The sequence below is a fragment of the Anopheles moucheti genome, chromosome 3 (assembly GCF_943734755.1).
Source record: "Anopheles moucheti chromosome 3, idAnoMoucSN_F20_07, whole genome shotgun sequence".
NCBI lineage: Eukaryota > Metazoa > Arthropoda > Insecta > Diptera > Culicidae > Anopheles > Anopheles moucheti.
The window spans coordinates 73,364,588-73,375,980 of NC_069141.1; the positions used below are offsets into that span (position 1 = coordinate 73,364,588).

General features: G+C 44.9%; 1 protein-coding gene across 1 annotated transcript in view; it reads right to left on the reverse strand.

The window, feature by feature from the left end:
- LOC128300727 (ankyrin repeat domain-containing protein SOWAHC) overlaps positions 1-8,380 on the reverse strand; it is a 98,380-nt gene extending 90,000 nt beyond the window's left edge. The window contains exons 1-2 of the mRNA XM_053036898.1: positions 8,125-8,380; positions 7,217-7,983 (exon numbers count right to left, since the gene is read on the reverse strand). Of these exons, the coding sequence (XP_052892858.1) occupies positions 7,217-7,983; positions 8,125-8,254 (897 nt within the window). The 5' untranslated portion in view covers positions 8,255-8,380. The remainder of the gene's footprint in view (positions 1-7,216; positions 7,984-8,124) is intronic.
- Between the last annotated feature and the right edge of the window lie 3,013 nt (positions 8,381-11,393).

Consider the following 11,393-nt stretch of genomic DNA (forward strand, 5'->3'; position numbering starts at 1 on the left):
TCCCGAAAAGTCATGTGTCGCATCCTTCACGGCATCCGGACGCGAACATGTCACGGATCAAGCGCGACCTAAGTGTCTGCTGGCTGCTATTATCCGGCTGCTTTGAATTGAATCCTCGGGAAAATCTTAGCGATGTCGCACACACAGCCGTATAAGAGGACTGTAACAAATGACATAATTTCCTCAAAACTATTGACAGACTCGTGTCAATTGTTGTTTACTCAAGCGGCGATGAAGCGCGCTTCACCCACGACAACAACCGCCGCCGATGCCAGAGAAATGTTTGAAAATGAGGCTATAATTCATAAGACACGATACTTCAACGCGCGTACAACGCCCGGAATGGGACCGATCCACGCTAAGCCGGCTGACGATGATGATGACGGCGGTGTTGACTACTAAAAATAAACCGATGAATTCATCACCCATCAGCCCTGCGCCGGGGGCCCGGTGTGCAGAAGCGGTTGACAGGCGATTCAGGCACGGATCGCGCACTTCGCTCATTGCCTCATTGGACAGCCGAGTGTAGAACGGCGTACGATTGGAAGACCTGGGCCGTGGAAATCACAGCTGTTCCGAATTTTCCCGAGTTTCGTGTGACATGCTAACATTTTCTTTACGATGAAGACAACGCGACAATATACAATAGCAATTAACCATGGTCGTCCTTCTACCCGCGTGGCGGCGCCACCCTTCCCCCGTCTCGACATTAATTTTCCTCCTATAATGAATCGACCACCTACGGCTCGGTGACCATCGACCAATGCAACCCCTCGTTGGCTTGAAGCTCCTTGCTAAAACCCGCGGTTTTCCTCCGGTTCTCGGTCTGTCTCGGAAACAATCTCTCTAGCATAATGGACTGCAGCGTGACATGGACACGGTCGTCACGGACCGAGATTTGTCGCTCACGCTCAGGTTTCCATCAGTCTTCAATGCGTTTGGCATGAAACTTTGCCATCGGATTTTCATCTTGGACGGAAAAACTCCTCCCTTCCAACAGCTCCACTTGCAGTTCGTGATGAATTCATTTTATTTAAATTTAAATACAGCCAAACAAGAAAAATTACCATACGAGCCCGTTTGCGTTTTCCCTTTGTGGCCAGGGGACAATTCCCAGCTGTTGTGTGACAACCAAGCTGACGGCTGTAACAAACCGTAGGACCGTCACACAACGATGTTTCAAACCTTGTGCGACGCGGCATTAAGCAAGGACGATCACTGCTTGATCCATCTCCCGTTCGCGAATGTTGCCGTTTCTTGCCGTTTGCGCCATTGTTTTGTAGACTTTTCTGCCCCGGATGCTGCGCCATTAAATTGTTTCGAATCGGCAGGTTACCCATTTAAATGTGGCACATTTGCCCCATTTTCTACTACTGCCGTGGACCGTTTTTGCGGAAAATGTATCCTCCACCCCCCAATTTTTACGTTCCCTTCCATTGCGCTTCCCGGTTGTTAATGGTGATGTCGAATGTTCGCAGCTTGCATTAATCTCGCCGAAACGCACGTTATAATCGTACACCGGCCGAGAGAGAAAGAAAAAGTTATGATTCGTCCTGGGGTTTATGATCGAAACAAAAGTTCGTTTTTCACTTGCCACTTTCTCAAGAAACATAAAAAGTTGAATTTTAGAAGCATTTTACAATACTGGCAAAGCAACATTTTACAGCATGTTTGTGCGCTACTTTCGAATTCTTGAAGGTGAGAGCATGTGTGGTGCTAGAATGTCTCTTAGGAATTAGGAATTTCCTTCTAGAAATCTTCATACCCTCAAAACGCGTTCTTAGGATAAAAAAAAAGCATTATTCATTACTTCAATACATACGGAACTGGTGGAAACACATTTCGCAACATATTCTACCACCGATTGAAACATTCAAACGCTGCCACAGTGGCCCCTCATGTTTGGGGCTTCACAACAACAACAACAACAACAACAACAAAATTACCGTAAAACTTTAACTCGCAAAACGTTTTTAATACGTTGCTATAATGCCTATCATTAAAATCATCAACTAATGAATTCAGTATTTCGAATACGAAATTAAACGCGCAATAACGACCACATCATTAAATCGATGAGCGAAAAGAGCCCCCGTGGGCTAAAAATCACTAAAAGCGAGACGTGAAGGGAGGCCTAAAAACGAAACGAGAGAGACAGAGAGACAGATAGAGAGAGAGAGGGAGACATAAAAAAACATAAACCAAAACAGAACTCCTCCAGAAATCTTATCTACCGTCAAAACCAGTCGCCCAGGACTCGATCTTGACTGATTCCACATCGCGTTGGGCGCTTCTTCGCTAAATTCCTCGGGTCGCCACCAGCACAACTAACTCCAACATTTAACGTGCCTAAAAGTTAACCGCTCGGACCGTGCCCGGATAAGTTTTGCATTTCTTTCAGCATTTTCCAGCGACGTCAATTTGGGGAGGGTTTTTTTTATATTCCAAGGAATACGCGTCACTACATTTGAGCCCGCCGGCTACGGTTAGGAGAACCAATCAGCGAAAAGTGCATCTTTGCTGAGGGTAAACTGTGTATATGATCGTATCATTTACTAGCCATTGGGTCCCTATAGCCTCCCTAGACATTGGCAGCTCGTCAACACCGAACAAACATGCGTCTCTTATTTGTAGCCAACGTTACATTGACACTTCCACCGCACCCCTTCGGGCAAGGGTCGAAGACGGAAAAAAACAACCTAAACCACAAAAGCATCCTTGTCCACGCGGCCGGGGAAGAACCGGACAAGCGTTCACGTGCCTGTGTATAAAGCAAACCTTACCACAACGAATACCTCCCATATGGGCAGCTGCAACAACACCGCCAAGGAAGGAATCTGGGCTGTGCTGGGGCACACATTTACGCGCTACGGTGAAAAGGTCCTCCCGGATGCCCTCGCCCGGCATCCGGATCGTCCACATAGAGAAACCGCTCACTCGAACGAGAGAGGAAGCATTTGTTTTGCACCGTGTTTACAATCGCAATTAGTTCATGTAAATTCGAAATCATTTGTAATTGACATAATTGAGACTGGACATGCAATTACGTCGAAAGATTGAAGAACTTTCAGGTGAAAGGCCACACGAAATATTATGACCGGCGGCCCGGTGGACCTTCCTCGTTTCGTGCCACCCGCAGCAACGGGGAGCGTGCGCGGGCGCGCGCGCTCTCGCTCCTTTGGTCCTTTTCGGCCCCGGACTGCGGACTGCGGTGTCTAGAAACCCCGCATGTGTGCGTGTTGTTTCCACATACTGTGCGGCATTGACACCACAAGAAAGCGCAGATCGAAAATTATCCATCCGGTATCGGGGGGGACCGCCGCAGCAAACCAAACACACAAGACAAGACCACCGAACCCGCTCCGAGTGGCGCTCAATTGGCATAAACGATTTCTGCCAAGGGTACGCGAAATGAGTTAATCTGCCCAAACGCCTAACGGCAACTCGGGACGCACACACTTCAATACTGTGCGCTGCGTTTTTTTAAACCACCAGCGAATGCTGATGATGATGATAATGATAATGATGATGAAAACACTTCCTCACCAGTTCCGACGATGGCCACGATAAAACGAGAACATTCCAAGATTTCCGGAGAAAACGGAATCATTACGGGGGTTTCTCCTTACGACCCATTCGAATCACCTGCACAAGTTACCTTGCTCACAATAAAAACACACATTTTATTTCAATAAAGACGGGGTAAATAAACCGTCCCTAAGTAGCCGAAATTAAGTTAGTTTAAAGTCCCATTCTCGATGCAATTGTGGTTCATTCAACAGCATCGCTTCCCGTGCCCGTTCTAAAGGTTCGTCCGAGATACACCCGTCCGGCACCCGGGCGTTCGGCGGCGATCACCACTAAAATGGGGCCTTTTTATTTATTCTCGACCGCTGCTAATTAGAAGACCCTTTGGCGCGGTGGGCCCTCCTCGCATGCACGGGGTTAGATAGCCGCATTTTGTGATTGATGCCCCCAACGGAAGCGATAGTGGGGCGAAGAATGGCGCCACTCATCAATGAAGCATTTTAGGTCCCGGGATCGTATCGCATTCTTTGATTCAATGGCTTGGGATGGTTTTGTGAATGAAAACATAAAAAAAAAACAAACAAACAATCAGATTCATTTACGTGGGCTTAGAGAGCTGCTACTGATTTCATTCATCATTTCGGTGGGCACTCGCCGGAAGTGCTAGGGAGGTTTCAAAATTAATCAACTGAAACTACTCTACGTACGTTTGAAAGGTGTGGAATCGCTGAGATTTCGTGTAAATCTGCCTGTCAAACAGCGCTACTTGATCAATCCCTCTGTCTAAAAGTGTCTGTCGAGATGGACTCACAAATCTCGATACTTTTTGTAGTAATTTTCACTTTTTCATTGAATTAAGTTATGGAAAATATGTACTATATTCACGATTTTATTTATCAAAAATGTAACTAAGAGTTTGTTTTGAGCTTACATGATTTTTGGATAGAAAGTTTGACGTTAAATCTCTGAGAATGGAGTTCGTCTAACCTTAAAGTAAGGTTAGGATGACCCGATGGTGTATTGGTAGCAGCACCTGTCTTCACACGACAGGAAAGGTCCAAAATCCCATATAGACTAATCCTCCGTACGCAGGACTGACTATCCAAACTCGAGTAAATAAAATCAAAGGAATCGAGAAATGCCAGGCATCTAGTTCTCTTGAGATTTATGTACCAATAGAGACGAAGAACCTTTTTTATTCAAGAAAAACGGTTGTATTGCTTATAACTAAAGGTAACTTAATCGAAGATACAATTCACATTCGTTTGAAGACATTTCATTCTTTAAACAGTGAAAAGTCATCTCATCCCGGGTGAACTCGGCCAGAAGAACAACCTTAAGGTAAATTAAGGAAGTAATTCATAAATGGCAGGTTTACTGACAAGAAAGACTTCATTTGGTAGTAGTGTCCCAAGAAAGAAGTAAGATATTTCTCATGAAATTAGGGCGATTTTGTATTATAAATTGCAACATAGGCATTTTGTTAGTATTATGAAGGGTGTATCATTCAATTTATTTCAAAACAAGGAGTCCGAATAAAAAAAAACTAAAAAATATACAAGATCTACAACTCACATTCAGCAAAAAACGTTAGCCAATTTTGCAAATCGCACTTGAACAAAACATTCCCCATTATTAGCTCGCAGAGTGTGTTCCATTTAGTAGGGCGTTTGCGTGGACAAAACATGCTTGTATTTGTCAAGATTAATGCATGCGTCGTAAAACAATCATTTTGATGCCATCCTTTTATCGCAGCCCAAATAATCGACACATGTTCCGAAGTCGTCCGAAATGAAAGCACGTGATGACGGGGCAGTTTCGCTACGCCTAGATCACCAGACCACTACGGCAGCACTAACGATCGATCGATCGATCGATCGATCGAAGTCACAATGCAGGCGATAGGTGCGTTCAACCTACAGCATCACCATAATTTGTCTCCAGCTGATATTGGTGAGTCTACTCGAAACATAAAATAATACGTCCTGTGGACTATCGTGAAACCGTTTAATCCCCGGGTACGGTGACGGTGCAACTTTTCTGCTGCAGGGAGCATAGATTCATGGAAAGGAAAAAAAACATCACGATGACCTGCACGATCAACTGGTCTACATACATATATATTCGGTTGTGCTTGGGAATGATAAATTAAGTTCGAGACACAGAGACCACTCGCGGTGCGCTGTCGAAGGTAGAGGTGATAACATAAGGAAGGATTCGGGCCAGGATAGCTAAGCCTACGCTGGCGATGAACGTTCCCGGCCACAGTAGATCGAACGCTAAGCGATCGAGCAAAACGATTTTATCAAATAATTAAACTCTTCTATAGTTATTAATTACGTACAGCGTTGGAATGAAAGACGCGAGTGCGAAAGAAAGAGAGAACGAGATAAAAAAAAAACAAATATCGCCAAGTAAGTTAACCGATCATTTCCCTCCGGATAAGCAGCACAGGTATCTGCGGTTCAATTTTGGTAGGCACGCACCAGACGAATAGGCAAATGACACAAAACCTCTTTTTTTCCCCCATTGGGAGGTCGAATCTCGCCTTTCATCGAGGTAGGTACACGCGGGATGATGACGGCTTGCTAAATGGATGCCTCGCCCCGCTATTTCGAGCAGCATAATTGAAAATCAATAAATCGTATTCAATTAAATAGAAATTAATCGTGCGCTCCGATGGCCAAACAATCGCCTTCTAAGTGATATTGGGTAGCCGATCCAAGGATCCCCCCGGTTCCCGGGGAGGGTCCGCTACTCGCGGACAGAATCGTGACAGAAGGTGGTTCGGTGGAACCGTTTTGGAAGCGACCACAACACTAGTAATAATTTATAGTTTTGACAGCTTCGTAAGCTTATTTGTTTTCTTCGTAGACGTGTTAGCATCGTACGCTGTTCGTCCCATCATCAACCTGGGGCTGTGCGCCTCAAAGTAGTTAGCAGCAGCGCCTTGGAAGAAGGTGACGAAACGGGTCACACGCACAGACCTGTACGGCCTTTCGACACGGCCAGGCAAAAAAAAAAACATCCGTGGGCACAGGAAGAAAGGAACTACAAATAAAGATGCAGCGTCACTGCTGAAATAGGAACGCCGTCAAAATGCCATTTTCTCACCGGGGGACGAGATTTTGGGCTTTTGAAAAATTGATATTATTATTGAATGTTTTACCATTCAGCTAGTTGCCATTATTAACATTTTTAACACGCTTGTACATATATTTGCGTTTTGCCACGACCTGTAGTGGTTCCCATCATCACTAGCTCCAGCAGTAAGGTACACGCCATGGTACGATCACAGCTTGTGTTGAGCTGTTTTTTTTTTTGCTTTGTCATATCCTTGCTTCTCGGTAGGTTTGCAATGATTAGAGACTTCGAAGCAATAGAATTGAAGTTACTGATTTGGTGCAATAGCACGCGAGAAATTCAACATTGTTTAGGTGAAATTCCTTAAGTGGTATACGAAGTGGCATAGTATTAAGAACATTTAAATCACAATCAGATCCTCATAATCTCAGCCAAGTTATGAAGTTTACAAACTTAGAAAACATGACTTTGAGATCAACAGGTTTGAAGTTGTGAGTCTGTACCTTTTAAATGGAATATCTCTCAAACTTTGGGGATGGCATACTTCATTATTAACATATTTTAAACTTGCAGAGCATAGGAAAGCAAGATGTTGAACACTTACCTTGTCCGGTTTCTTTTTCCCGATCGGCGAAGGTATCTTGGCCTCCTCTTCCGATGCGAATCGATTGAACTTCATCATTTTTTCCTTCACACTCAATTTGTTTTCTTCCGACGTTACCGAACCTCTGTCCTCCGTTGTCGCCGCACTGGCCACATTTTCCTTATTTTCACTCTGGCACTCGCTCACCGAATTGGTCGATTTTTCCTCGATCGAACTTTGGCGTGAATTCGACGCGATACTGACCCCAGATTCGCTCATCCTCTTCCGGGGAGGTATGGCTGGTGGGATACCTTCCTCATACGATGCTAGTATGTCCAAGCTCAGCTTCCGACCACCATCCGGTGGAAGCGGGCGAGTATCGTTGCTATTCGAGCGCACCAGCAAAGCATTCACTTTCCTACCGTCCACATTGGCAAATTCACTACCGAAGCTTATTTCTGAACCACTGCGTATGTAATCGGAGCTGTTGCGCCGATTCAAAGCGATACTGCCACGAGGACTACCCTGATATGACACCGTGTCCGGGGACACCACCGGAGGCGGACGGTATGGTGGTGGTTGGCGCATCGGCGACGATTCACTATCGGACGGAAGCATTCCGTAGGATCGGGATGCCGGACTCATCGGTGCCGGTGTTTCGGGGCCAGAATCATCCGGAGGGATGCCATTGTAATACTTGCGGCGAAGAACGAGATACTTCTCTGTGCCTTCGTGCTTTACGGAAGCAATTTTGTTCACATACTCCTTAAACCGTCTCCGGGCTTCATCTGTTGCGTTAAAAGAATAAATAAACAATGTGATTAGTTCGCTGCAACGTACGACTCACACCCGTTCCGTCACACTTTTATCAGGTATCAGTTTAGGCGATAAACGATGAATCAACAAGTGTTTGTACCTGCTGCACGTACCTTGTGTGTCTTTGTTTGTGAGAAAGCTGCGAAAGTGCTTCACCAACATATGGTTGGTCAGCTTATAGTTGTTCTGCACCATAAATTTTCTTATTTCCTCCATGGAAAGTTCTTTCGGTTCGTTTTCCATCGTTAAAAGTTATGAAAACACTTTACACTGCACACAGCACAAAACAATGTAAACAAACAAGCGAACTTGGCTGCGTCGTTGTGAGGCGGTTTGTCGGAAGTTAAGACACTTTAGCGGGTATTTAAAGGGCAAAAAATTATAACCGGATTGAAATTAACCAACTGTTCACGACAATACACGTAAAATAATAGAGTTTTTTCGCGTTTTAAGGCTACTTTTCGCAGCCACTGCACAGCTGCGCGTCGTTGAAAACGTAAACAAATGGTTTTGACATTCGCGTTTCGCCACGCACGAGTTTTCGCCCAGCGCCCATAAATTCGCCGCGTTGAAAGAGAGCGAGTTTACAGCGGCTGTGTGTTTGTACAGCGGTGCTCCGTGTGCCGCATCATTTCGGAGCAACATGAGTTACATTACCAGAAATAATTGCTGTTTGTTAGTAAAAACTTAAAATCGCACAAAGCAGGTTTGATAATTATTTAAAACAAAATCAAAATAAATCATATACACCAGAATGCAGTTAAAAATGATTAATTACACCCAATAAACGGGATGGAAATATCGCCAACACGTGAACAGCTTACACCATGTTACACTGGTAAATTTCAACGCTTCTAAGCCACACAGTTAGATAAATCGGTTTCGTCTAAAGCGTTTCGATCGAAATTAATAATACTAGACCCTTTCATGTGCTGCCCGACATTATGAAGCGCTCAACAGCAGCGCTTGATCGACATGAAGATGCACACAGAGCCAAGTGCAGCCGCAATACTTTATTTGGTAACTGGCGACGCATCACTTGCACATGAACATTAGTTGCCATGTAGACGCTATTAATAAAAATTTGTCATCCTGTTTGCAGATTTGCAATCGAGAAGTCCTTTTCATTGCCGTCACCCTGCTGGGAAGGTGCGGCTGCTCGTCTGCGTTAATTTCCGACCAGCGCGACAGCATGGTATAAAATTGTTCGTAAGAGTAAAAATAACACGTCCCGCACGGTTTGCATCTCAATCATGAAGCCGGTATTTATGGGCTTAGTAGATTGAGGGAAATCACCGCCATGTGGCCAATTCCAGCCGACGTACTACTGCAAGAGGAAAAGCAGAATGATTGCTGTTTTCGATCTCAATTTATCCCCGTCAAAGTCAATATCGCGAGCATCTACGATTTGAAGTAGTCGGGCAAAGCACCGGGTGTGAATTAATTATGATTTGTTGTCTAGGTGCATCTTCAAAAAGGAGGTCTAACAAACCAACAAAACAAAACAAAAACTAGTGATTGCTAGAGCTAAAACATAAAATGTTGTACAAAAAGAGAAATGAACTTTAAAATGGCACGTGATCGTACTGATAGTAGGACGGATTGAATTGTTGAAGCAACAATTAGGCAAGCTAATTTATTTTATTTCTAGTGCAAATTTTCGTGAAAGCCCAACGATGGACGTGGGGTGCGATTGTCTGCCTACCGTACAGTGTCGCCAACGTATAAAGACCTAAACGCTGGGCGCAGGCCTTTCGAAAGTAATCATCACCGCGATGCTAAATGATCGCGCTCCATTTTAGTTCACCACTTTCGAACGATTCACTGTCCACCGTTTTCCACCCGCCGCCTCCGGCACGCTCTGGTGCGAATTACTACGCGACCCCAAACCCCCGAACGGCCCGGACGGCCGGGGAAGACCACCAAAAGTGATCTTCCAAACGATACGACTAATTAAAATTATGGGGACCCAACCAAACCAAAAACCAGGCGCTGTGTCGCCTGCTTTGCACACGTACTGCGTACCCAGTGGCAATCTTCGCGGGCGACCTTTGCTTTTCGGCTGGCCTCCGTTAATTGCTTCAACAAGACGTTAAATCCCGTTTCGTGCTATTACGTGACATCAAAATCGTTCATCCCCCTTTCGGGCGCTTCCTCCAGGATCGTCGCCGCGCTTTCCGGCGTTTTTCTCGCGCTCCTACTCGGGGTTGATTTTCGTTCGTGCTCTTTGATGACACTGGGCGAAGGTGTGAAGGCAGGATTGAATGTTATAAGGAATTGATCCGAAGGCTAAAAATAATCTCGGCTACCGAAATCTAACACCACCGCATCGTCTTGTTTGGGTAAATGTTAAGTCATTCTTAAAGTTTGTACGTCTCTCCGAACGGGATGCTTGCTAGACGTCGTGTGGCAACAATTACATAATGGAAAACACCTCTCCCTAAAACCAAAAAAAAAAGAGCATTTCCAGTAGCAATATTATGTATTGCTGCAAACTGCAACTGCAACCGATCTGTCGTCCAACCGGACCGGAAGTCAGATTTTACGCCGTGTATCGCCGTGTGGGGCACTTGTATCGGTCGGTTCGGTTTCTTCGATTGTGGTCGGTCGGATGCAATCAGTGGTGGGATCTATAATTTATCATATTTATAGATTATTTACACACAAATGGGCAACTATTCGCTCATTAATTATGAAGCCGAGCATCTTGAAGCGGAGATTGCACTGATTTGCCTATGTACACTGTTCCGAGTATGTGAGTTGGCGAGAATATAAGGGGTGTTAGTGTATCACCGTCTAAAGAAACCGATAAGATTGTGCTCCACTTTCGATATGTGCCCATTTCAATGAGTGGTTGAGTGGTTGTGCTGTTCGTATGCAATGCACTTTTGCTGTGTGCCGATTTTAGACAAACTGTTCTTAGTCTTTTTCTCGTAAAACTACCCCTTACAGAAAAAGACAGATGTCTTCAGAAATTATTCACAAGAAACAGATAAACGTGAGCAGAAATAAAATTATGTTTGATCGTCTTAACTCAGCGGCATTTCTGTTCAATGTTGGCTTTTTTTTCTCTAGTCGTGTAAGCAACACTACATCTGTTGTGCTAGGTTTACAGTATTTCTCCTCTCTTTTGTTACATTTGCCGCACCGCACATGAAAAAAAAAACGATGTTTTGCATAAAGGAAGCGTACACAACAACAAAAAAAATAATTAAAACACCCGCAACACGAGAAGTGACGCGCTGGGAAGCTTTGTGCCAAATGCGCGTCGCCCGTTGTGTGCCGTGACGTATGAAACAGGAGCCTGCTCAATTTCTCTCCGTGACATGTTGCCGTTCAGCCTGCCTGTAATGTAAGTCAAACATCACCCGGTACGGGGTCG